The sequence below is a fragment of the Salmo salar genome, chromosome 10, assembly GCF_965601325.2.
Source record: "Salmo salar chromosome 10, fSalSal1, whole genome shotgun sequence".
Lineage (NCBI taxonomy): Eukaryota > Metazoa > Chordata > Actinopteri > Salmoniformes > Salmonidae > Salmo > Salmo salar.
In genome coordinates this window covers 29907369-29932685 of record NC_138300.1, presented here as the reverse complement: position 1 = coordinate 29932685, position 25317 = coordinate 29907369, and the positions used below count along the sequence as shown (strand labels likewise).

General features: G+C 39.5%; 2 protein-coding genes across 2 annotated transcripts in view; both read right to left on the bottom strand.

The window, feature by feature from the left end:
* The window catches only part of si:ch211-51h4.2 (uncharacterized), a 108903-nt gene extending 99766 nt beyond the window's left edge, over positions 1–9137 (bottom strand). Inside the window, exons 1-5 of the mRNA XM_014216738.3 lie at positions 8975–9137; positions 7658–7699; positions 6716–6789; positions 6033–6101; positions 5853–5958 (exon numbers count right to left, since the gene is read on the bottom strand). Coding sequence (XP_014072213.3) covers positions 5853–5958; positions 6033–6101; positions 6716–6789; positions 7658–7699; positions 8975–9113 — 430 coding nt within the window. The 5' untranslated portion in view covers positions 9114–9137. The remainder of the gene's footprint in view (positions 1–5852; positions 5959–6032; positions 6102–6715; positions 6790–7657; positions 7700–8974) is intronic.
* Positions 9138–10019: 882 nt separating this feature from the next.
* naaladl2 (N-acetylated alpha-linked acidic dipeptidase like 2) overlaps positions 10020–25317 on the bottom strand; it is a 291011-nt gene continuing 275713 nt past the window's right edge. Inside the window, exons 12-14 of the mRNA XM_014216734.3 lie at positions 21402–21495; positions 16222–16420; positions 10020–13248 (exon numbers count right to left, since the gene is read on the bottom strand). Of these exons, the coding sequence (XP_014072209.1) occupies positions 13062–13248; positions 16222–16420; positions 21402–21495 (480 nt within the window). The 3' untranslated portion in view covers positions 10020–13061. The remainder of the gene's footprint in view (positions 13249–16221; positions 16421–21401; positions 21496–25317) is intronic.

Genomic DNA, 25317 nt, shown 5'->3' with positions numbered 1-25317 from the left:
TACAGTATACTCCAAAGGCAAAACACAGCAGGATACAGAATTAGCTATTGATTTATTTTACACCTAGAGTGTGGTATAACTGTGTTTTTAATGACAGTTATGATATTAGGGGCCGACCATACGAAGAACTTTGGGAAATATCAGAGGGAAGTTTCTGGTGTCCCAGTGCTGTGACTCTTTGTAAGGATAAAGAGCATAATCTAATCCACCAGAAAAGACTGAACAAATATTACAACAAATATTATGGTTAAACTCAAGGATACTAATTGATTAAAAAAAATATTTGGGGATTTTAAAAAATTAAAAAGGTATAATGCAAATTATATCATAACTAGGACTGGTGGATTTATGTAAAACATGCAGCTAACAAAAATATATTGAAATGTCAGCTCTACTCAAAATTACAACCAAATAATTGCAGCATTACTGCAAAAATGGAAGAGACAGGTGGAAGGGGGAGATAGTAAGGAACTTGTCTGTCGGCCCTGCATTAAAGACCAAAATTGGCTAAATAAAATTGTGATAAATAAAAAGTATACCAGTTTCATTTAAGGACCAAAAAATGTACAGCTGTGCCATATAGATTGCAAAATAGTTGGGAAGACATTTTCTGGAATCAAAACTTTTCAATTTATATGATTATACAAAATTCTTGCAACCAATAGAATGTTATATACAGTACCAGTCAAAGGTTTGGACACAACTATTCATTAAAGGGTTTTTCTTTATTTTTACTATTTTTTACATTGTAGAATAATTGTGAAGAAATCAAAACTATGAAATAACACATATGGAATCATGTAGTAACCAAAAAAGTGTTAAACAATTCAAAATATATTTTATATTTGAGATTCTTCAATGTAGCCACCCTTTGCCTTGATGACAGCTTTGCACACTCTTTGCATTCTCTCAAGTAAGTACACTGATGAAATGAACAACAACAAACTTGTAATGATTTTGAAGCTCAATAACATAACTGATCCCCCTTTCTCTATCAATGAAATCCAGAGATCTGTTATACCTTCTCTATAACTGAGCCCGTATAAGATGTGTTATAACTTCTCTATAACATGGCCCGTATGAGATAATTGCTACATTTGAACCTTTTCAGTTTTGCATTTGTTTTGATGTTTATCATGCAATGTCCCCGTGATGAATAGGATATCTGTGTTGTGCTTATTGGAATCCATTCTAAACCAGACAATATGTAACAGATAGCAGCTGCACATTTTTTGCCCAGAGAAATCCATCTTTTTAATAGCTCTCTTATTAAATCCCAACAAGCTAACCTGTATACCAGGACCATGAGCGCGTAATTGAATCATGGAATATCAGGCCATTGCAAAAGCTATCAGATGACACTGTCAACCTGGCATATAAATTAAAGCAGCATCTAGCCAAAGGAAATACTGTTCTGGTCACATACGTGACAGTAATAAAGCAATTATTTAGCATTAGAGTTTTATTAAAAACTGTATTAACAGGGATGTGTGATCAATTTCAAGCGTTTTATGGCCATAATGGCAGGGCTAGCATGAAAGGCACCTTGGTCATGTGATATGATAGAAAGATTGCTCCACTTACCAGCGCAATGAATAAGCTCAAATAACAAAAGGTAGAGAAAAAGAAAGCTAAAATGCAATGATTATCCTCGTTGAGTGTAAAATATAATTGATTTTGACCCAGATAATTGACATTACCAAGATTATAAAATAGTTTGATTGACAAACACATTTAGAGACTCATCATAAAATCCCTTGAGAGGAGTGATCTACAATATTAGTACTTGACCCCTTTGAGTTTAGATCATTACAGATACAGGGGCCCTTACTAAGAAAAAGAGGTGCATCAGTGATGTTTCCCTGGTGTAGTCAGGGACAGATAGGGCCACCTCCCTCACCCTTGAAAGCAGCAGAGATTCTGAAAAGCTTTCATAAACAAGCCTCAAGTTCCAGGGCAGCCACTTTCCATCCCTCCATTCATCTTCATTAGCTGACTATTCCCTCCATCTCTTGTCCAAAATACTTTATGTTTGCCTCCATGGGGCCCCGGCCTACCCTGATTAGTTAGCGCTGATGCTGTTGGATTCCTGCCTGCGTCTTAATCCCCTCTGCTAATGTTCCTTGCTGCATTTCACACCAAAAACAATACAGCCACCATCTGTTTCAGGGACCCAGGCATTTCATGTGGTACACACTATCTCCTCACTAACTAATGACAAAAAAAGCACACAAATATATTCTCTATTAATTAGGGAACCAGTTACATTTAACACTATTAGACTGATTGTTAAAGGGAGAATCTCAGCTAACATCTGGGATCAGAGGAAACTGCTATCATACTAGGTAGGTTAATGATGACGCAGGTCAGGATATTCCTCCACTTGCAGAATACTGTTTATGAAAATGTCATTTTCACTAATGTTATTTGGGCTTCACAGCAGAAATGCAATCTCAAAGGAGAGTATCAAACAATCTGGATCCGCACCAATTTCCAACAGCTGGGCACGATTAACAAGCATTATGTGATGGTGAGGTCCGGAAACCCCTGGAGATAAGCCCATGACTGACAAAGCAGAATGCAATGCAGCACTACATGTGGGCAAATAAACTCCTTTATCTAACTGTGGATGGTTCCTGGATGTTCAGACTGAGCACAACAAAATGGTCAAACATGTTACATCAGTGCCTTCATAAAGTATTCAGACCCCTTTACTTTTTCAACATTTTGTGATGTTACAAAGTGGGCAGGGTTGGGGAGTAATGGATTACAAAAAAACAGTAACTCTAATCCATTACGTTACCAGGAAAAATATTGTAATCGGATTTCAGAAACTTTTGAAAAACTTGATGATTACTTCAAGAATTACTTTTAAATTCAGAAAGGAGGTTTTCAAAAACATATCTTTGACACTTCTCTGTTTTCTCAATGACATTAAAATCAGCAATGAAAAAAGGTGCAAGTTTAAGTTTGTTCCACCTGAGCGAGTCTAAACACAAGTCAGAGACCACTATGATGACACACCAAATGGGTTTAATGGATCGCGGGAAAAGAGCAGGAATAGGCTTTTGTAGGCTACAGTCCAAGCTATGTCTTCCAATGGTATAACTGCTGTCAGCATCCAAAGATTATCCAACTTGAATAAACGCTTGGAGGTAAGTGTCACGTCCTGACCATAGTAAGATGTGATTTTCTATGGTAGAGTAGGTCAGGGTGTGACAGAGGGTGTTTTGTGTTTTTCTATGTTTTCTATTTCTATGTTTAAGTTCTAGTTTTTCTATTTCTATGTTGTTGTTTTTTTGGGGTTGATCTCCAATTGGAGGCAGCTGGTCCTTGTTACCTCTGATTGGAGATCATATTTAAGTAGGGGTTTTTCTTCCTGGGTTTTGTGGGTGATTATATTTTGAGTAGTGTTTGTTTCTCTCTACGTCACGGTTTGTTGTTTTGTATATTCAGTTATTTAAGTTTTGCAAAGTTTCACGGATTTAATAAAATGTGGAACTACAACCACGCTGCACTTTGGTCCGATCCTTTCGACAGCCGTGACAGTAAGGATGACAGCAGTGGTGTAGTCTACGATGATACGGATATCAGTAATTATTGTTATTCACACTGAGCATTGATGTGAATAACACTGTTGCTCTCTCATATAGCTATTTGCGCCTTACGGATTGTGGTTGTTGTGGATGGCTGTTCACAAATCTAAATGTGTATGTGAACCCAAAATTGGTTGAATTCAAGAAGTTTAAGCTGCCTATCAATCATTGTTTTTGAAACCAGTGGACAGCCAGTGAAAAATGGGTCATTCATTGCCCAATCTAATTCATGCTGATCATTTTTTTTATCCATAGGCCTAATGAATATCTGTTCAAACTCGCACACTTTTGATATACTTAAAGGGGCAATCTGTAGTTGCTACATCCATTTTTGGACTTGAAAATTATATATACATACAGTACCAGTCAAAGGTTAGGATACACCTACTCATTCAAGGGTTTTTCTTTATTTTTACTATTTTCTACATTGTAGAACAATAGTGAAGACATCAAAACTATGAAATAACACATGGAATAATGTAGTAACCAAAAAAGTGTTAAACAAATCAAAATATATTTTACATTTGAGGTTCTTCGAAGTAGCCACCCATTGCCTTGATGACAGCTTTGCACACTCTTGGCATTCTCTCAACCAGCTTCATAAGGCAGTCACTTGGAATGCATTTCAATTAACAGGTGACAAGGTAGGGGGGTATACAGAAGATAGCCCTATTTGGTAAAAGACCAAGTCCATTTTATGGCAAGAACAGCTCAAATAAGCAAAGAGAAACGACAGTCCATCATTACTTTAAGACATGAAGGTCAGTCAAGTACAGTCGCAAAAATCATCAAGCGCTATGATGAAACTGGCTCTCATGAGGACCGCCAGAGGAAAGGAAGACCAAGAGTTACCTCTGCTACAGAGCATAAGTTCAAATAATTGCTTCAAGGAGTTCAAGTAACAGACACATCTCAACATCAACTGTTCAGAGGAAACTGCGCGAATCAGGCCGTGGTCGAATTGCTGCAAAGAAACCACTACTAAAGGACACCAATAAGAAGAAGAGACTTGCTTGGGCCAAGAAACATGGGCAATGGACATTTGAGATTTTTGGTTCCAACTGCCGTGTCTTTGTGAGACGCAGAGTAGGTGAACGGATGACCATCGCATGTGTGGTTCCCACGGTGAAGCATGGAGGAGGAAGTGTGATGGTGCTTTGCTGGTGACACGGTCAGTGATTTACTTAGAATTCAAGGCACACATAACCAGCATGGCTACCACAGCATTCTGCAGCTATACGCCATCCCATCTGGTTTGCTCTTAGTGGGACTATCATTTGTTTTTCAACAGGACAATGACCCAACACACCTCCAGGCTGTGTAAGGGCTATTTGACCAAAAAGGAGAGTGATGGAGTGCTGCATCAGATGACCTGGCCTCCACAATCACCCGACATTAACCTAATTGAGATGGTTTGGTATGAGTTGGACTGCAGAGTGAAGGAAATGCAGCCAACAAGTGCTCAGCATATTTGGGAACTCATTCTAGACTGTTGGAAAGGCATTCCAGGTGAAGCTGGTTGATAGTAGCCAAGAATGTGCAGAGCTGTCATCAAGGCAAAGGGTAACTACTTTGATGAATCTCAAATATAAAATATTTTTTGATTTGTTTAACACTTTTTTGGTTACTACATGATTCCATATGTGTTGTTTCATAGTTTTGATGTATACACTATTATTCTACAATGTTGAAAATTGTAAAAATAAAGAAAAGCCCTGGAATGAGTGGTGTGTCCAAACCTTTGACTGGAACTGTATATGAAGATGAAAACACTAGTATATATTGATTACATAAGTATTCAACCCCATGAGTCAATACATGTTGGAATCACTTTTGGCAGTGATTAAAGCTGCAAGTCTTTCTGGGTAAGTCTCTAAGAGCTTCACATACCTGGACTGTACAATATTTGCACATTTTTATTTTTTACAATTCTTCAAGCTCTGTCAAGTTGGTTGTTGATCATTGCTAGACAAATATTTTCAGGTCTGGCCATACATTTTATTTTTTACTCATGAACATATTTAGGCTTGCCATAACAAATGGGTTGAATATTTAATGATTAAAGACATTTTAGCTTTTAATTTTCCACTTTGACAGTATGGGGTATTGTGTGTAGGCCAGTGACACAACATCTCAATTGAATCCATTTTAAATTCAGGCTGTAACACAACAAAATGTGGGAAAAGTCAAGAGGTGTGAATACTTTCTGAAGGCACTGTATCTGTACTGTTTGCGTGACCATTTGCAATGGTTTACCTGCTTCTTCCCCATCCTCCACCTCCTCTTCTTCCTCCTCTATATTAGTGAGAGCAGGCTCCTCCAATCCAACGTCTTGCATTAGAATACGCTCTGTCTCAGTAGTCTGAAAAAACAAGGGTTTAATATCCTTTAGTTAAAATACCATGACAATAAAACAGTGTTTGATATAGACTTTACCTTCAATGACTCAATCTGGACAACTTGGCATCGCTGGAGCAGGTCAACAAAGAGGTATATGAGGAGAGCCTGACAAGAAAAATGAAGGGAACTACTTGTGAATTCTAGGAAAGTGCATCCTCCTCACAACAAATAAACCATTATCCACTCTCCCAATGCCCTTAAAACCCACAATAACATCCACTGCTAGGCCCACAAATGGTCTCGGCTGATAGCATTCTATCTGTCCTGAGAATAGGTTTTATACCTACTTGAGCAATGTACAAAATAAATATCATGACACAACATCAGCACAACAATATGAACACATCCTGAAATTGAGCATCCAATTGAATGAAAGTTTGTAATCAAAATAAAATAAAAACAACTGTCATGTTACCTACAATATTTTTTTATTTAACTAGGCAAGTCAGTTAAGAACAAATTCTTATTTACAATGACGGCCTACCCCAGCCAAACCTGGACGATGCTGTGCCGATTGTGCGCCGCACTATGGGACTCCCAATCACTGCCGGATGTGATACAGCCTGGATTTGAACCAGGGACTGTAGTGACGACTCTTGCACTGAGATGTAGTCCCTTAGACCGCTGCACCACCCGGGAGCACTCATATACTACAATGGCGCTAAGCTAACACAGTACTTACGTGGCCATTATGTTCCAGTAAACAACATTAAACTCACCTGCACAAAGAAACCAATTATAAAGGAGACCAGGAAAGGCATGAGTCCTGCATGTGCTATTGTGACAGGAAGTCCTGCAATATAATGTACATAATTTCAGTTATAAAAGTACATAGTTACAAAAGTAATCATGAACAGTCTATAATTTATCACTGAAATCAGAATTTTTCATTTAGATATATTAAATTCAGTGGAGGCTGCTGAGGGGAGGATGGCTCATAATAATGGCTGGAATGGAGTTAATGGAATGACATAAAACACATGGAAACCATGTGTTGGATGAATTTGATGCCATTCCACTGATACCTCCCCAATTAAGGTGCCACCAACCTCCTGTGATAAAATTTGATTTGAATATGATTTTTATATATTTCATGCCCTACAGGTCATAAACCGCTGTATGAATAATTTCGCAAAAGACAATACGTTCTGTTCATAAATAGAATATGACTCTGGTACAACCAATGACTGTATATATGAATCATTCATTCCTATGTGAGGCCTCAATAGCGCATTGAAGCCAAATGAAGTCAGTTAAGATGGCGTCTCATGGAGACATAACATGCGTAGTTTGAGCTACTCCCGGAAGTGATGTTGCAGGCTAGCTCAGTTGTGCCCCCTCTCAATGAGTAACTCAAATTGAAGGCCAACCGAGGTACTGCAGGCTCCCATTAATTATCCTTTTATCTTCTTCGGTGTGTGATTTTCAAATAATTAGTTTAAGGATATACATCTGGTATATTAAAAGCAATTATTGGGACCATTATTCTCTAATAAACATTTTTTTATTTACACGAAGATTGACCACGAAATTTGACATTTTTCCATTCACTATAATTGGGATCCTGTTTTCTGCTAACAATACCTGCAGTACCACGGTCTGCCTTGAACATCCGTGGCAACAATGACAGAAGCAGACGTTCCCCCCTGAGTACAACTCACCTAAGATTCCAGTTCCCAGTATGGTTGCAATTGACATAAAATCTAGAAAAATGTGAGACAGAAACGTTACACACCGAATCCTAACTTGAGATAGCCAATATGTTCATAACTCTTCATGCAAACCTGCCATTGACATCAATACATGATTTACATGAATGTTTCATTCGTATTTAGAGTATTTGGCCAAACTCCTTTCATATTTACTTTAACAATAGGTGGGATTGACCCAACATGACAAACTATCATGCCCAATAAGGCAAGGGGCAAAACTACAAATTGTCTACCCTAGTGTCTTGTAAATAAACAAGCAGTTATAGACTATCTATTGACATGGTGCACAAGGTTGTTCATAAATATTTCAGATCCCGGTAGATAAAGGTATATTCATTACATCTAGCAGCACCTACTGGTGCATCCTGCCCTGGGCTATTCAATCCCTAGATGGGCTTGTGCAAACCTCTGGTTAGAAACTCATAACAGACGAGTTACAGAAATGCTTGCAGAACTTATTGTTGCAATAAATAAAAAAACTTACAACCGGATGGATATACAACATACATGTTAGAAACACTTGTGTAAATTATTTGGGGTCGTTCTTGGCCTGACATCCTTTTCATCAAACTGTTATTACTTTGTCATCATCACATCCTGTTTAATATTCTCACATCTACAATTTGGATTCACACATATGGTAGTTTATAACTACAAATGATGTGTTATCAGTCTTTTTATGTCCTTTTACTTTCAGCTGTTGTAAGTGCGACTTCAAAATGACACTCCCTGAAAGACAAGAAGCTTGAATACAATAAGAGCTGCATTTCCAAACCCACCATAATGGAGGTTTAAGCATTGGAATGATCTAATCTCAGTCAGTGTGTGTAAAATTGTGTTTCATATGTGTTTAATATTAATCTCTAAGGTTTTAGCTACAGTGACTGTAAAAATAAATAAAAAACGATTAGCTTTATGAATCGCCTTTGTTATGGTCCGTCTAGGCTTGCCTACGCATGATGAGGAGCCACGAAAACGTACTGAAATGGCCAGGAACAAGCTCTAGTGCGCATCAGCATCCAGTAGGGTTGTGCAGTGGCATGATGATTTCACAGACCAGCAGTACAATGTTTTTAGCGACTGCTTTCCTACATTTACCACAACCTATTTGACTGAGCGTACAAAGTGAAGTTTTAATTAGTGAAATGGACCAGGTGCATTCATGCTATTTAATTGTCTGTCGGCGTGGGGTGAAATTATCACGGAAAAACATCCTGTCGCGGTTTTCAACATCCATTCAAATGCTGTTTTTTGTCTGATACTCACAGCACTGCAGGTAAATTAATCTCAATTTCCAGGGTTTATCCTGGTTTTTCCGCGTAATTTTGATGGACATAGTCGTGACATGGCGCTCAGAAATGGGACATGGGCTTTGAAATATTTCTTCTGCGGCGGTCGCCATCATTTCGTCGTCCTTCTCCTACCAGTACTAAATCCACTGCACCTGGGATCAGAGCAGTGCTAAGCGCGTGCGCGGGGATGTTTGCTATCAGGCGCATCCATATGTAAATAGGACACCTTATTTGTGGTATAATTGAGACACGTTGATAAGGAATACGACATTACATTTACCAAGGCGGTCTAGTGGAGTATACACTGGGTGAAAATCCTAAAATTATAACGTCAATTAGGTAGGCTACATAGTTTACCACTTCCAATACCATGGACAGCGACGCCATATCGGATAATGCAATATTCGGTTAACACAGTGAAACTTCGCTTGGGGGAAGTTTCAGACCAATTCGGTGGTCTCTGGAGATCTTTCATTGAATTATGCTGCAAATTGTCATAAAAACCTTAATCGGTTAATTCCGTTTACATCAAATACATGAGCAGAAAGATAACGGATCATAAAGGTTACTTTTAAACCTCCCTTTTATTAGACTAGGGGAGTAAATTATAGCACATTTCATATAGAATATTTACAACATACTAAAAAACTTGTAATATCATACCAAGGGAGTTATCAATAGACGCAATGGACTTTTCCCAATACCAAACCATTGTAATAACCAATAATTGAGGAATTGTATAGTGTTAACGAAAATATTTCACAACTGTGATGAATGAATTCAGTTAATAATGCATAACACTAAAACTGAAACTGAACTATTTCCATGTAGATGTCAACCATTCCATGTATTCCTTCATTGGATAAACAGACTTACAGCCTACATAATAATACAACTAAGCACTTCCTCAAATTGCCATTTTCCTATAACACCTTTGATGATGGCAGTAATGTTTGGCAGTCATTTTCCCTGTCTTTAAAACTCTTTAACATATAAAATACTGTAAAAGAACAACAAGATCATGCCAATGTAGCGTTTATTGCATATGATACCAATGACATGGGGATTCAATACATGATAGTTCCTGCTTGACCAGCTATATTAAGAGATATTTAAAGAAACAAATCCCAAAGGAATTTCAAGTGGCCAAAACCCTGATACCTATTACTTAAGAGACTAGAGACATGATCACAATTTACAACAATATAAGACTGGGTAAACTCACAATCAAGATGCTTAGTGCAAATACATACAATATTCATGCCAGTCAATGCAGTATTTCATGCAACACATCATGCAACACATCTAACTTGTGTAATATTATATGATTGTACAAAGCATCACATAAATAACTGAACAATTGAAGACATTTGATATAGCCTATTTGAAGCTCATGGTCCAACTAAAACCTACTATATTTGGAGGTACAGCAAGTGCATAACAATCTGCCATTTCATACTACAGTGAATGATGGAGCTACTTCCATACTTACCATGCTTCCAGATAACTCATACCAAAGGCTTGTTGCTGTTACCTTATAAAAAACTTTTTTTATGTAACAAAAAAACATTCACCTGTTATAAAGGGCATTTTATATGCTACTATGCATGAACAATGTCAGCTTCTTAATGATAAAATAAATGAATACAAATCCTGTAGTAAAGTTATGTAATGGTCCTCCGAAGAAGTCCTCAGAAGATTATTAATTGACCAACTTGAAGGAATGAGACAACTGGCTTTTTATAATTTCTCATTATTTTCATGCCACTAAAAATGTAGTAGGCCTACTGTTGTTGAATTAATCCTAAACTAATAGGGTTGTATACAGCACACACTTAATTTTTGGTATCGAAATCAAACAGATTCCTCTATTCAAGCAAAATAACAATGTACACATGTACAATTGACATCAGCCTAAGAACCTTTCCTAAAGCATTCATGATTTTCAAATAAAGGCACGTACATAATTTAAAGCTTAGCTAATATTGTAGTCCCTGAATGAAGTGTTCCTAAATAGCCATTCCATTTCTTTTGAAAAGTTAAGTCAAGTACAATTGTTTTACAAAATATCATTAAACCCTTATTATGAATTCCAGTGACCTTTATATCACAAATTTGTAAAAACGTTATCAAAAACACAATCTCTAGTGCAAATGTCTTATAACGATGACAATAATGATGAAGGACAAAGGATTACATTGGCATAGGAGACTTTTGGGGACAGTTCCACTACCTTCAAAATCCACATTTATCCTTGAGATGGACACAACAGCATATCATAACCCTGCAATTAAGAAAATATCACTTAAACCCTCAAAAAATAAGCAAAAGAAATTACGTACATTGCAATATGCAGGTTGTCATTTATTGGTATGATTGATGTGCTGGAGGCAGCTCTGAAGGGTTGTCACTAGCTGGCACAGCCACAATGTAATAAAATCTGATTTTAAACCTAACCCTAACCACACTGCTAACCTTATGCCTAACTCTAGCCTTAAATTAAGACCAAAAAGTGATAAAAAAAAAAATGATAATAATTTGTACGATATAATATAGACAATCTTGACTTTGCCTCGAGCCCTTGTAGTGGAAATCGCTCAGCGCTGCCTCAAAGACAAGATTCATCCCAATGAATGTCAACGCTCATGCAAAAATAACACATGAAGAAGTCTACCATGAACAAAGCATAACAAATAAGTTAAGTCAAATAACAGCTACTGTAATACTACACATTTCATCATCAGTCCATCCTTACGGTATGTACAAATAGGGAAAGTGAGGTTTGTTTTGTAGACAACCACACTACTCTTGTCCATTGGTATTGCCATTGCTTCTATATCAAAGTATTGCAGAGACTTGCCTGTTTTTAATAACATTGATCATTGGAGGACTCCAAGTAATTCAGAGTTATTAGAAAAATACGGATATCACATTTCACTTTGGGTACGAGACATTATCAAAGATGAATTATTATTTTTCAATACATCAAAGTAGAAGAAAAAAAACATCCAATCAAAGCACACATCTGGTAGAGAGCACTTTACTGTGCTGGTTATTGGATTCAATCATATAGTGCATGAGACACTGAAAAATATAATCATACAAAATGCAGTTTTCAGGGACTTCAAATCAAAATCAAATCAAATTTAAGCATCCTTAAAGCCAGCTTGTGTCTGCAGTCAAGACGGTAATGCGTATGACTAGTATAAGAAGTATGGTTGAGCATGTCAACTGTCAAAACAGGCCATGTCACACCGCTGTCACTGTTTACCTCACCAATCATGCCTCTGTACATATAGCAAATTTCTCACACACTTACTATAATCCAAACATCATGTTCTCCTCTGCTCTGTCATAGATACACATTTGCCTTGCCTGTAGAAAATCACAAGGCACAATGAGAGCAGAACAGAGGGTTGCTGTGCTTTCAGCAGAACTAAGAGCATGGAATGGTGTCATACTGTATGTTTTGTTTGAATGTTTAGACAGAGGCAGAGATTGTCCAATAGTGCATATGAGCATAAACACATCCAGCTGGCCTTATAGTGTTTATCCACTCGTGTAAAAACATGCTGTAGTCAGTGACGCATTACTCACTTCAAAATGCATGTTTATCTATCAATCTCTGCGTGGTTGTGAATCGTTCTGTCTTGTAGATTTAGCTCACTCCTGTGTTCCAGTGCTTCTTCACGTTCTCAGTTTATACGTGCCTGCCTGTCTGGCGTTGTTCCAGACAGCCAGACAGACATGTATAAATGAGGCATTAGGACATCATGGATAGCCCAGCACTTTCATTGACAGCCAAAAGGATCTATAAGAAATCAACATTGCTTATTGAATGTTTCATAAACCTGAACACAGTAGGCGCTCAAGAAGAGTAGTGCAAGAAGGTGTCCCGGTCTCTTCATATTGCTTTAGTGTGATCTCTTTGTCAAAAAAAAATGTGCCACACTTCATTGTACAGAGTGAACTTAGGTATCTGAGACAAGTATGCAGATACCATTGGTCTAGGCAGTGCAGCCACACAGTGCCTCTAACCTTGGCTGATTGGATTCGTTGGGTCAATTTGTGTCATCTGGACTGTTTTCAAAGAGGTCAAGCCCACAGCGAATGAGTTTTTCAGCTGAATTGATGGCGTTTATTATCAGCGACAAAGACTTGTTTACAGCGTTGTGTTTTAGTGGATCCAGGGGGTACTTCAGTATGGAGAACTGGGGGACCTTCCCATTCAGACTGTACAACAGGTTCCTGGATCACAGGGGAACAAACAGACCACAGGTAAGTATTCACATTCACTAACTGCTGATTTTCCTGTAAAAAAACCAACCTCTTCATTAATAATACTTACTGTATAATTGCTTGACACTGTGAGAGATATTGTACATACAAAATGATCTTGTCACACCCTGTTTTCTGTCAAATATAGGTTACACAATACTGTTGGAAACACAAAACCTTCCCTGTCTATCTACCTGTTTCTCCATCTTTCACACATCCCCTTGGCCCCATCTGGACACAGTAGCAAGAATCAATCTAGTTTAGAATCTCAAAACTAAACAGCAGTCAGATACATTTCATGCTACAGGCCATGGTGTAGTCATTTGTAGGTAAAAAATTAGCCGCTTTTGGATCGTTCCTCTTCATGCATCTGAATCGCACATTGATTTCTTTGGAAACTGGCTGAACAGACCCTAAGCAAAATAAATAAGGCAATTCTTCATATGTAAACAGGTTAGCCTGCCATCATGACCTTCAGGCTTGAGTTTATACAGTGATTAAGCTCCTCTTTTCTGTGGATGAGAAACGCTTTTTAACTTTCAGGTCCTTTTGAGGCTGACTGAGGAATAATTAGAGAACCATTTTGTGTTCCCCTAAAAGGTATGGTTGAGCTTCATTCATGTGAATAAATTAGACTACCCCCACAGGGCCTAGGATAGGCTGTTGACTGAAGAGTGAACTACTGCACAGGGTCTCATGCAGAACTTGATCCATCTCTCAAGGCCACTCATGCTGCAGTGCCAAGGACAAACGAGTTCACTAAAGTTCTTATAACTTGTGTCTTTCTGAAATTTCAACATGATGTTGTAGTAATAAAAATGTGAACATCAATTGGTTCTCAATTTACATACATGCACCCACATACACATACACATACATAATATATTAGCCCTCAATACTATTTCTTGCCCTTGAGCAGGCGCTTACTTTTATACTGTAGGTCAAAGCAGTTTTGAAATGTAAGGCATTATTGTTGTCAGAAAGGCTGCATGGTGAAATCCCTCCAAGTGTAAGGATATCTAATATTGATCTCAAGTCCCTTGTAACACTGCATACTTTTTAAATGGAGAAAGAATTCTCCTGCACAACAGAACAAACTAGGTTTAACTACACTAGTCTGTTCCCCCGGTGTCAGTCACAGAACATCAATTCCTTGCTGACAGCATGAAGACGTTTGTTTTAGCCACTCTCTCAGGCCTTACAGAGTGCTTTTTAATGCCATCCATCTCCTCTGTCTCAGCCTGGTCAAATAATTCACAGCTGTCTCCAATGCCTCACAGTGCTTTGGGGGATACCAGATTGACAGTACAGTATTGTATGTATCAGTATCTGTTTCCTAGTAATCATAATTTAATAAGTCAGTCTGAACCGTGATCAAATCTTTGATTGCATTTGACAGGAATTGATTATTTACGAAACCTGAGGTGAGGAAGTTCAGCTCATCCTTTTCACTATGTGCTTCCTGGCATGCTGTTTCTGTTTCCTCTCCTCTAACTATTAGGAACACCACTCAGCTACGTTTCTCTCAGACAAAGGGCATGAATTCCCATTAGTGGTCTGGGTAATAAGTGTACACACAGCACAGTGGGGAAACAGAGGGGCCAGTCAGTTGGGACTAATTCCCAGCAGTAACAGGGTGTGTGCTCAGAGTGCAGTAATGACTAGATACTGGCTTGTAAGGGCCCAGAGCACCTGATCTATTTCATACACCTTGATCTAATTTAAATCTCATCACACCAGGATATGCTGATTACCATCTGATTACAATCACATGTCACTTTGACAACTGCAGTTTCTCGTGTGGTATACTCGGCGTCTGTACGAAGTAATTAAACAAACAACAACACGATTGGTGGGAGTCAGACAGGTTCAACACTCACAGGAAAAAAATATTGCATTTCCCATGGTCAGCACAGGGAATTGGGAATATGTATACTACATATCTATGTATGTTGATTAGTCACCTCTTGTTATAGCTCTGTGTCATGTAGCATCTCACCTGACCTATCATCCTCATGCAAATTACAGTAATGCCATGAACATTCTAATGCATCTGAAATCCTTCCCTCCACACACACCATGACCCGCCCATCAGCACAACAGCTCCCCTATCTACTGTACTGTATATGCTCCACCAATATAAATGTACTCCTGTGCAAGGCTCACGTCAAACCCAGCATCACCAAGTCTCCCAGCCCTGTCTCCAGCTTTAGAGGCAGTAGGAAGGAAGTCATTATACTGCCTTTTGTAGGATTAGACTGATCTAAAGCTAGTAAAACCACAGTGGTTAGCTCAGTTAATTACATTCAGACAAAACAAAGAAATAGACAAATGTAGATTGTGGCATGTACTGTAGATTTCTGAGAAAAGGATACTTCGTTATTAGGGAGCCAATTAAACAGCAATGTTTCTTGAGGATTATTGAACAGTTGAATTCAATTTTTGTGCTTTGGTTCTAATGGCAGCTTAGTGCAATTAGATGTGCATTCAAATTATAAAAACAAACATTACATTACACTACAACTGTGCTGGCTCTGAGGGAGGCATACCCATTCATGAAAAACTAGCTAGCTAAAGGTAATTATAGAGATTCACAGTGATGTGCAGTCGGTAATGTTCCTCGCTGGTCTTCCATTCAATAAGAAACAATGGTGCACACTCTAATCACACTCAATAGATGGGCTCCAGGTGGATTGAAAAGTGACTTCATAAAAAGTGTAAAATGTATAGTTCCCATGGTCACCATTATTGACTTAATTGACTGATCACATTTAATAGATCATGTTTAATGAATGCCACAAGGCATTTGAGAGCTTTGTAATTAGCTAGCATATTGTGCCCAGATTTTCAAAGCAGCTCACACTCTTCCTTCACAAAATGTCTTCAGGTAATAGAGGGATGGTATGCTAGCCTAGCACATACAGTACAATCTGCTCTACCTACCTGTAGACACCTGGAGGGGGCTGGGGGACCAAGAAGCTCTTCTCCAGGTCCCGGAGCACGTCGTTCAGCATGCGGACATGGGAGGGGTCCCTCTCTTTGGGGTCATTGGCTGGACGCATGGTCTCAGACTGGAGGAAGGCTGAGCTCTCTCTGAGGGAGGCAGCTGCTGCCAGCAGTCTGGGGGTCCTCAGGGGATCATCTATAGTACATCAACACAGACACAGGGCAGGGATTGGCTGTTACGGGTAAAAGGTGGAGGTGGATGATGTTTGGTTGGCTAAAATCTAAGAAACCTCTCTTACACTACTGCAACTACCTTCGATATCCTTATCCCTAGCCCAATCTCACCACTCAATTACAACAAAGTAAAACTAGTTCAGAACTATTTTCGATTCATTTTACTCTGCGCTTGTCACAAAATCAGATATGGATATGGGTCTGTTAGTCAGAGTCTTACAACAGCCAGAACCAATTGGACATTAAGGCAATGTCACTGCTTAGAGTCGACATATCAGTAGAACATTCAATTATTCAGTAGTAATTAAAGATTCATAAAAAAGCCCCCCCTGCCATGTATGTAGGGATACTCTAATTGAGTGTCACTAATTACAACTTATTCAGAGAATGATATGCTCATTAGAAAATAAAAACAAAGTGACACATTTACATGTGTCATTATGAATAAATTACATTTTGGTTAAATATGTGACCATATAGTGTTACATAATGACCGTCAGGTTAGATTGCACTGCTCACCATTTATGAGTTACATTCATACTACAGTGGGGGGGAAAAGTATTTGATCCCCTGCTGATTTTGTTCGTTTGCCCACTTACAAAGAAATGATCAGTCTATAATTTTAATGGTAGGTTTATATGAACAGTGAGAGACAGAATAACAACAACAAAAAATCCAGAAAAACGCATGTCAAAAATGTTATAAAATGATTTGCATTTTAATGAGGGAAATAAGTATTTGACCCCTCTGCAAAACATGACTTAGTACTTGGTGGCAAAACCCTTGTTGTCAATCACAGAGGTCAGACGTTTCTTGTAGTTGGCCACCAGGTTTGCACACATCTCAGGAGGGATTTTGTCCCACTCCTCTTTGCAGATCTTCTCCAAGTCATTAAGGTTTCAAGGCTGACGTTTGGCAACTTGAACCTTCATCTCCCTCCACAGATTTTCTATGGGATTAAGGTCTGGAGACTGGCTAGGCCACTCCAGGACCTTAATGTGCTTCTTCTTGAGCCACTCCTTTGTTGCCTTGGCCGTGTTTTCGGTCATTGTCATGCTGGAATACCCATCCACGACCCATTTTCAATGCCCTGGCTGAGGGAAGGAGGTTCTCACCCAAGATTTGACAGTACATGGCCCCGTCAAATGATGCGGTGAAGTTGTCCTGTCCCCTTAGCAGAAAAACATCCCCAAAGCATAATGTTTCCACCTCCATGTTTGACGGTGGAGATGGTGTTCTTGGGGTCATAGGCAGCATTCCTCCTCATCCAAACACGGCGAGTTGAGTTGATGCCAAAGAGCTCCATTTTGGTCTCATCTGACCACAACAATTTCACCAGTTGTCCTCTGAATCATTCAGATGTTCATTGGCAAACTTCATACGGGCATGTATATGTATTCTTGAGCAGGGGGACCTTGCGGGCGCTGCAGGATTTCAGTCCTTCACGGCGTAGTGTGTTACCAATTGTTTTCTTGGTGACTGTGGTCCCAGCTGCCTTGAGATCATTGACAAGATCCTCCCGTGTAGTTCTGGGCTGATTCCTCACCGTTCTCATGATCATTGCAACTCCACGAGGTGAGATCTTGCATGGAGCCCCAGGCCGAGGGATATTGACAGTTCTTTTGTGTTTCTTCCATTTGCGAATAATCGCACCAAATGTTGTCACCTTCTCACCAAGCTGCTTGGCGATGGTCTTGTAGCCCATTCCAGCCTTGTGTAGGTCTACAATCTTGTCCCTGACATCCTTGGAGAGCTCTTTGGTCTTGGCCATGGTGGAGAGTTTGGAATCTGATTGATTGATTGTTTCTGTGGACAGGTGCCTTTTATACAGGTAACAAGCTGCGGTTAGGAGCACTCCCTTTAAAAGTGTGCTCCTGATCTCAGCTCATTACCTGTATAAAAGACACCTGGGAGCCAGAAATCTTTCTGATTGAGAGGGGGTCAAATACTTATTTCCCTCATTAAAATGCAAATCAATTTATAACATTTTTGACATGCGTTTTTCTGATTTTTTTTGTTGTTATTCTGTCTCTCACTGTTCAAATAAACCTAACATTAAAATTATAGACTGATCATTTCTTTGTCAGTGGGCAAACATACAAAATCAGCAGGGGATCAAATACTTTTTCCCCCCACTGTATATGAACAGCATGACATGGCTGCTTCTTAGGCATTAAATTATAGACTTCCAAAAATGCACTGTCCTCGGCTGTCACCTGTACAGACACGTTTCTCTTGCTCTGTTTTTAAATCATGTCAACAACATTTGTGGATGGCTGAAAAATTGATGTGCCGATTATTACATTCAAATGAATTGGTTTGTCCCTTACACAGAAACATATTTGTTATAAAAATGTTCACCTCAATATTTCTGTAACACATATGAAATATCAGGTTAACATTTGTTGTTTCACCACTATATGCATGAATCCTAGTCAAGCACTAGAGAGAAAAACATGGGAAATATCAATGTCACAACATGTCTAAATAGTGTTTGCTAATAAGCTAGTCGCCACATCGAAAGTTTTCCGTTCCATTATGCGTAAGTGAAAATAACCTTGACTGTGGCCGTGTGCTGCATGCTTATATGTGGCTCCGTTAAAGCCTGCTTTTTCTCCATTTCACTTCTCTTTGGTGTTTGTTAGATGAGAGCAAGGCTGGGGCATGGCATTGAGTGGGAGAGTCACAGGAGAATATGTACACCATGCAACTACTCAGGGAATAAAGGAGAGAAAAGACAGGATAAAAATATCCAAAGAAAGCTGTTCCCTTCTACAAATGTAAATGTCTTTCTCCCTACTGAGGGAATAGGAGTTATGAAATATGTGGGAGGATTGCTGTAATCTATCACACATTCTGACACGGAGGGACGTGGAGAGACGATTGTGTTGGCATAGACCCTGCCGAGATTTGATGGAGAGATCTAAACACAACTCAGGAAGCCACCTTTAAAAATGTTTGGCACACACGCATACACACACACACACGCACGCACGCACAAATGCACGCACACACATACACACACACACACATACCATTTTTTCCTTTTCCAGAACTGATTGGCTTCAAAGTGCAGCTACTGTACTTCTGAAAAAATGCAAGTTACCAAATCGTTCATTTTGAATAAAAAGTGAACAAAAGATTTTAAAGGTTTCAATTAGCCTTGCCTGTTTGATCTCAGACAATCCATTACTCCTCCTCATGAATAGTGCAATTTTATGTGGTGTCTGAAAATCCATTTACTGTTCCAATCCCAAAACAGCATGAGGCTGGGCTAAAATCCAGGGATCAACCCAGAAACCTAAAATTATTTATTTACCTCTCTCCCATCTTACTTCTTTATTTTTAACCACAAAGATAAAAGCATTCTATATTTAATTCAACCTGTTTGCGACTGGGCTTCTAAAGGCATTAGTTCCCTGACCCTGCGACGGGAGAGACCACGGCCAGGTAATCATTCCATCTCAATCACAGAGCCGCCTCGTTTGTGGACATTAGTCTTGGATAAAGAAGCGGAACCGCAGTGCTTCCCACAATGAGGCATCATGAGTAAGTTATACATATCAGTGTTTCACTGTCTTAGCAGCTGTCTGCAATGCAGAGTGAATTGCGAGATAGAAACCTCATTTGTGGTTTAAATGCTTATTGGCCATGATGAAGACCCACTGTATCAACAGATTCTCTACAGTGCCATGGCTGTATGAGCACCACATGTATGAGCACTGTATGAACACCACAAAATGTTAACTCAGTGTAAAATGGTACCTTCAATCAAATACAGAATGACAAAAATATGGAAAATTAAGCGTTATACCTTTTGTGTGAAATTATTACAATAACGGAAACTACCTTAAAGTAATCAAATATTTGAAACCAATGATACAGCATTTCTAATCATACACGGTGCACCACCTGTGTGTAATTCAGTAGACAGTGACTATGCAGAGCAATGGGAATATGGTTGAGCTGATATATAACTACTAGGACACAGTTTTATGGACACTGAGCCAGGAGAGACAAGATTATGTGGTGATTATGCACCTCACCTGTCCTACGCTCGCTCTGTCTGCATGAATATTTAACATTACAACCAAATTACACCTCTGATGCACAAGGTCAAGATGAGGGTAGGAAGTCCCATTTATCAGTTACCTCTAAAAGTCCATGAGAGGTGACAGTAAAGTAAACCAAAGAGGTCTGTAAGTCTGCATTATCATTAATTGCTTTTAAAGTATAGGCTATATCCAATTCTAACTTTCTTTAAAAATACATTGAGCCTTTGGGAGGGAGGGCGGGAGGGAGGGAGTGAAAACCCAAGCTATTGGATTGTTTGATGAAGTAGTGGTGAGATGAAATACCCCTTCCTGGCTTTGTCAAATGTTCATTCTCATCCTGTGTGACATAACAGAACTCAGGTCTGAGACGAAAGAGGCAGTCGAGTCCAAGGCTAGCGAAAAGAAAGATGACCCAGCCAGGATTTAAATTTTACAAATGCAAAAATCAAGGTCACTTGGCATTGGACTCATGAGGCGTGATAGAGGCGATCGATATGTCCACCTAAACAGATGATCTGCCTCTAAATCATTCTTATGGGAGAGAGAGAGAGAGAGAGAGAGAGAGAGAGAGAGAGAAGGAGGGAGAGGGGGACCTGCTGTGGCCTGGTGCTGGCTGGCTGGGTGGGTGGACTGCAGATATGAGTTATGTCACTGCATAGACCCACGTGGCTCAGAAAACAACCAGAGCACCAATAGATGCTTCATTCACTTCACTCCGATGTGGGTATTGCACAATAGTTACATTGTTCATTGTTGTTTTGTCATGCATGTTTGATTCAGTCGAAGATAATAACATAGTAGTACAAATTCAATGATGGCTGAAAAAGTCCTTCATTCATGCAATATCATGAAACGCCAAAGGATAGAATAAACAAGATTGTGTCTTACCTTTGAGTTTATTCTGAACATCCAGGGCGATATCAAGAGGATAGAATGGAAGTACTGGATCATTGACGAGTCGAAGAATGACCTCTGCTGTCATCTAAATAAACAGCAGAACACAGTTTAAAGCCTGTAGTACTGGATGCAAACACAGTTAAATGTGTTACAAATGACTACTTGAGTGAATCCCATGCTGAATAGTACTCATAAAATAATAAAGTATGTTGTTGTTGTATTTGTTGTTGTTGTTGTTGTTGTTGTTTTACTCCCTGCAAGAAACAGTGTGCTCATCAATGCACTGAACCACAACTGTTAGTTCAGTTATATCCTTTACCAGCTTTAGACTGCCATTGCCAATCGACTCAATGATTTGGTTCCACTCTCAGTTGGTAGCTTTCTAAGCCCTCTGCATTGGATGCAACAAGGCAACACATTGTTCCATATCTTGCTCCATATCTAGACAGAATTCAATACTCGCACAGCTGACCACCCTATCTAATCAACCTTTACTGAGCAACGCATATCCCACGGTGTATTACATAGACTGATATCAGAGGTGCACTCAGTCAGTCAGTCAGCATTCTGCATGTAGTCCATTGGTTGACCCATTCCAGCAGAATGCAGGGAATGAGAAAAGGTCACTTATCAGCAGTGTTTCTTCCGCCTGACCTACTCTGGCCTTAGCAGAGAAAAGCAATTGGCCCGCTTCTTTGTGAGGAGTCTGTTAGACGCTGACCCCAGTTAGTGTGCTCAGTGACATAGACACCTGTGATGGGTGCTGAGGGTTACTGTTTCCCCCGGCCAGCCCCCAGGGTCACCCAGGCTGGGGACAGCCAGGCCACTGGCCCCCTCTCTATGGGTGGTCCATAGACCCAGGCTGGACACCACAGACCTCTGTCTTCAGTCCACATTACTGGTGATAACTAGGGGCTGGACACACTCCCCACTCTGGGCTGGACCTCTGGAACATGACTGTGGGACATAGAAGATTGGAAGCTGTAGCTAAACACAATGTGTTTACATTTGAGCTACTAGACTATTGTTGAACAATTGTTGTAAAGAAAATCTCAAATGACACTTGTATTTTACTACTGTATACTACCCAGGTTGGTGTTTTAACATTCTAGTCGAGTATTCCTATTTTATAGCACTTTTCTGGTGTTTATTAAATCACCTACAGTGTAAGTTCTGTAGGCTGCTGGGAAATCAATCACAGAGGGAAAAGATTAGACCATTGATTTGAGTGAAGTGAGTAATAAGCATACATCAAGCCTGTTTAATGTTCCAGACAGAAAAGACCACTGATTTCTAATTTATGGCCTTGTTTTTGGATCCTCACTCTACGGATGGCAGAACAAAAGCATACAACATAAAGAAGGGAAAAGAAAGGTGAAGGAACAAAATATGACAATGTGAAGGTCCTGGAAGACAGCAGACCAAACCAGCTGGTTACATGTCCATTCCTTTCCACCAGACTTTCAGAAAAGTGAAATACACTAGTGCGTGACTTCATTATTCTTCCACATTAATATTTTGGGGTAGGTTGGTGATTATACAGTATTTGAAAACAGAGAGAATTTCAAATTCTTTCCCAAAATAAAAAAAAACAGCCTAACTTATTCATTGGAATGCTAACATCAGTGATGCAGGCAGTCTGGAATGATATTTTATAGGCTTAGCATCCAATGATCCCATATTGGCCCCAAAATATCATTACTAAATATGAATGTCAATCACAGACCAGTTGAATGCTCTAAATTTCCTTCCTAAAATGTAGATATAAGTTGAAATCCCAATTAGGTCCACTTCATTTGACCAAACTTTATTATTGTATTTGCACCAGGTTAACACTGCGGCCTGTCCTTTCCACTCTCCTGCCTCCCTCTGAGTCTCCCCTCCAGCGCTGAGTGAGATTGCTTACCTGCCCCTGAGAAGCTGTCAGTTTGTCTGTACTGGGGGTTTTAAATCCTGCCTACCTTTCTCTCCGGGACATGGCCAGGCACTGCAGGGCTTTGTGGGGGAATATATTTGTGTACATTACAGAGTAGGAGAAAGAGGTGGAGGAGGCCAGGCAGAGGGAGGAAGCACACTGTGGTTATTGACAGCAGAGGGCTCCCTAGGAGAAGCTTGCAGAGGACCATGCTAATTCACAGCAGAGGAGACAGGACCAATAAAGCTCAGAGCTCAGCTACATACTGTTGAGGACGTTTGTCTCTAGTGCTGTGTTAACCCATTTCAGGGGTCAACCCACACATCACGGTCAGACAGATGAGTACTACTGCGTGTGTCGTCTTATTTAAAATCAGTCACTGCTGACCGCAAACAATGTTTGTACTGATCAGTGTCAGCTGAGAGAATAGGTTGTAATTCCTGACTCATTGGCCTAGTTACCAAAGAGCTTAACTGGTGACTGAAATCCAGTGCATTCTCTGAATAAAACATTAAAACTGAATGATGTAACACTGCATACTGGCACATAATTATAAAACATGAGCATGTATAGTGGTAAAATACCAGTTTCTTTGGCTCACCACCATACACAAAGACACACCTCACTTCCCTTGTTTCTCAGCCCAGCCAATACCTCTACATCCTCACTGGAGATCCATTCCACACATTTCTGTGCACTCCACAAACACTCAGAGACATTTACAGTCGCAATGCCTCATTATTTTCAGGTACAAAAACTTGTTTTATTTTTAGCCACTCATCTCTTAGATGGTTGGGCTATTACACAAGAGACATTGACCCTTGAAACCACTGCAGAGGAGCATCATGGGTATTTAATTTTTTTGCTTGTTTGCTTGCGCAGGTTTTTCATTGAAAACAATTTCATCTATATGTAAGAATACAGTGTGCAGCACTCGACCATGTTTATGAGTACACACAACTGATGAAACATTCTATATTTTTTTATGTTTAGTGTAAGACCAGAAGGTATTTAACCATATAATTGACTTCCAGCTCAAGAACGGCATTGTCATAAACAGTGACATACTCTGTACTGTAAAATAAGTCCAACTAAGAAATTAAACAATCTAAGCCACAGGTTTCCACCGCAATGTAAGAGGTGGTCAGCCTCACACAATGACTAATTTTATGACAATAATCTAAGCCTATTCACTTATTTTATATGACATTAAATTGGCAACAACAACAGAAGATGAAGGCATCCCCATGACCAATGCTGTATCAATAAGTACAGTATCTAAGCAACTGAACCATTAGTAGACGAGTTGGTTGGGTGAACTATGCTCACACAGTGCATATAACCTCAGTGGGCTAATACAGTCTTTAGGGACTCGATACCTGCGTTCGAGTAAGGATGCTAAATCAGTTCCACGATGAAGGATCTCAGATTGAGAATATCTTCACACAGCTTCATCATGTTGATGGCTGAACAGATGGTAGATACTAGTAATGTACAGTTTCCATCAGTTAGGTCTAGAGCCCAGAACAGCGTGAGGGCAACATTTCTGCAGGGAAATGCACAGACACATTTAAGCAACAGTCAAACATTTGATTGGGAAAATAACTGATGTCCTCTGCAAATTCCTTTAGCCATAATTAAATTGAACGAAATGACAGGAAAACATGAAGAGGGAGTCGGTCAACGCCAGCAGACTGTTCGGGCAAATTCACTAAATACTGGCATATCTGAAAGTAAATGACCTTTACTTCCACCAATAGCACCAATTGAGTGACATGCTTTTAAGCAAACAATTCCAGTACCACTATAGCATTTTTCACATCATGTTCTACAGTCCCCAAGACAACCTCATCATTAGTCTGGTCATGCGCTGGGATACAAACTGGGTGAGCCAGTGATTGTGTCTGGCTAGTGCTTTTTATTTGCCAAAGCCCTGTTAGATCACTCAATGGAACTTATTGGTTGGTCCTTAAAATAAGGGCTACCAGAAAC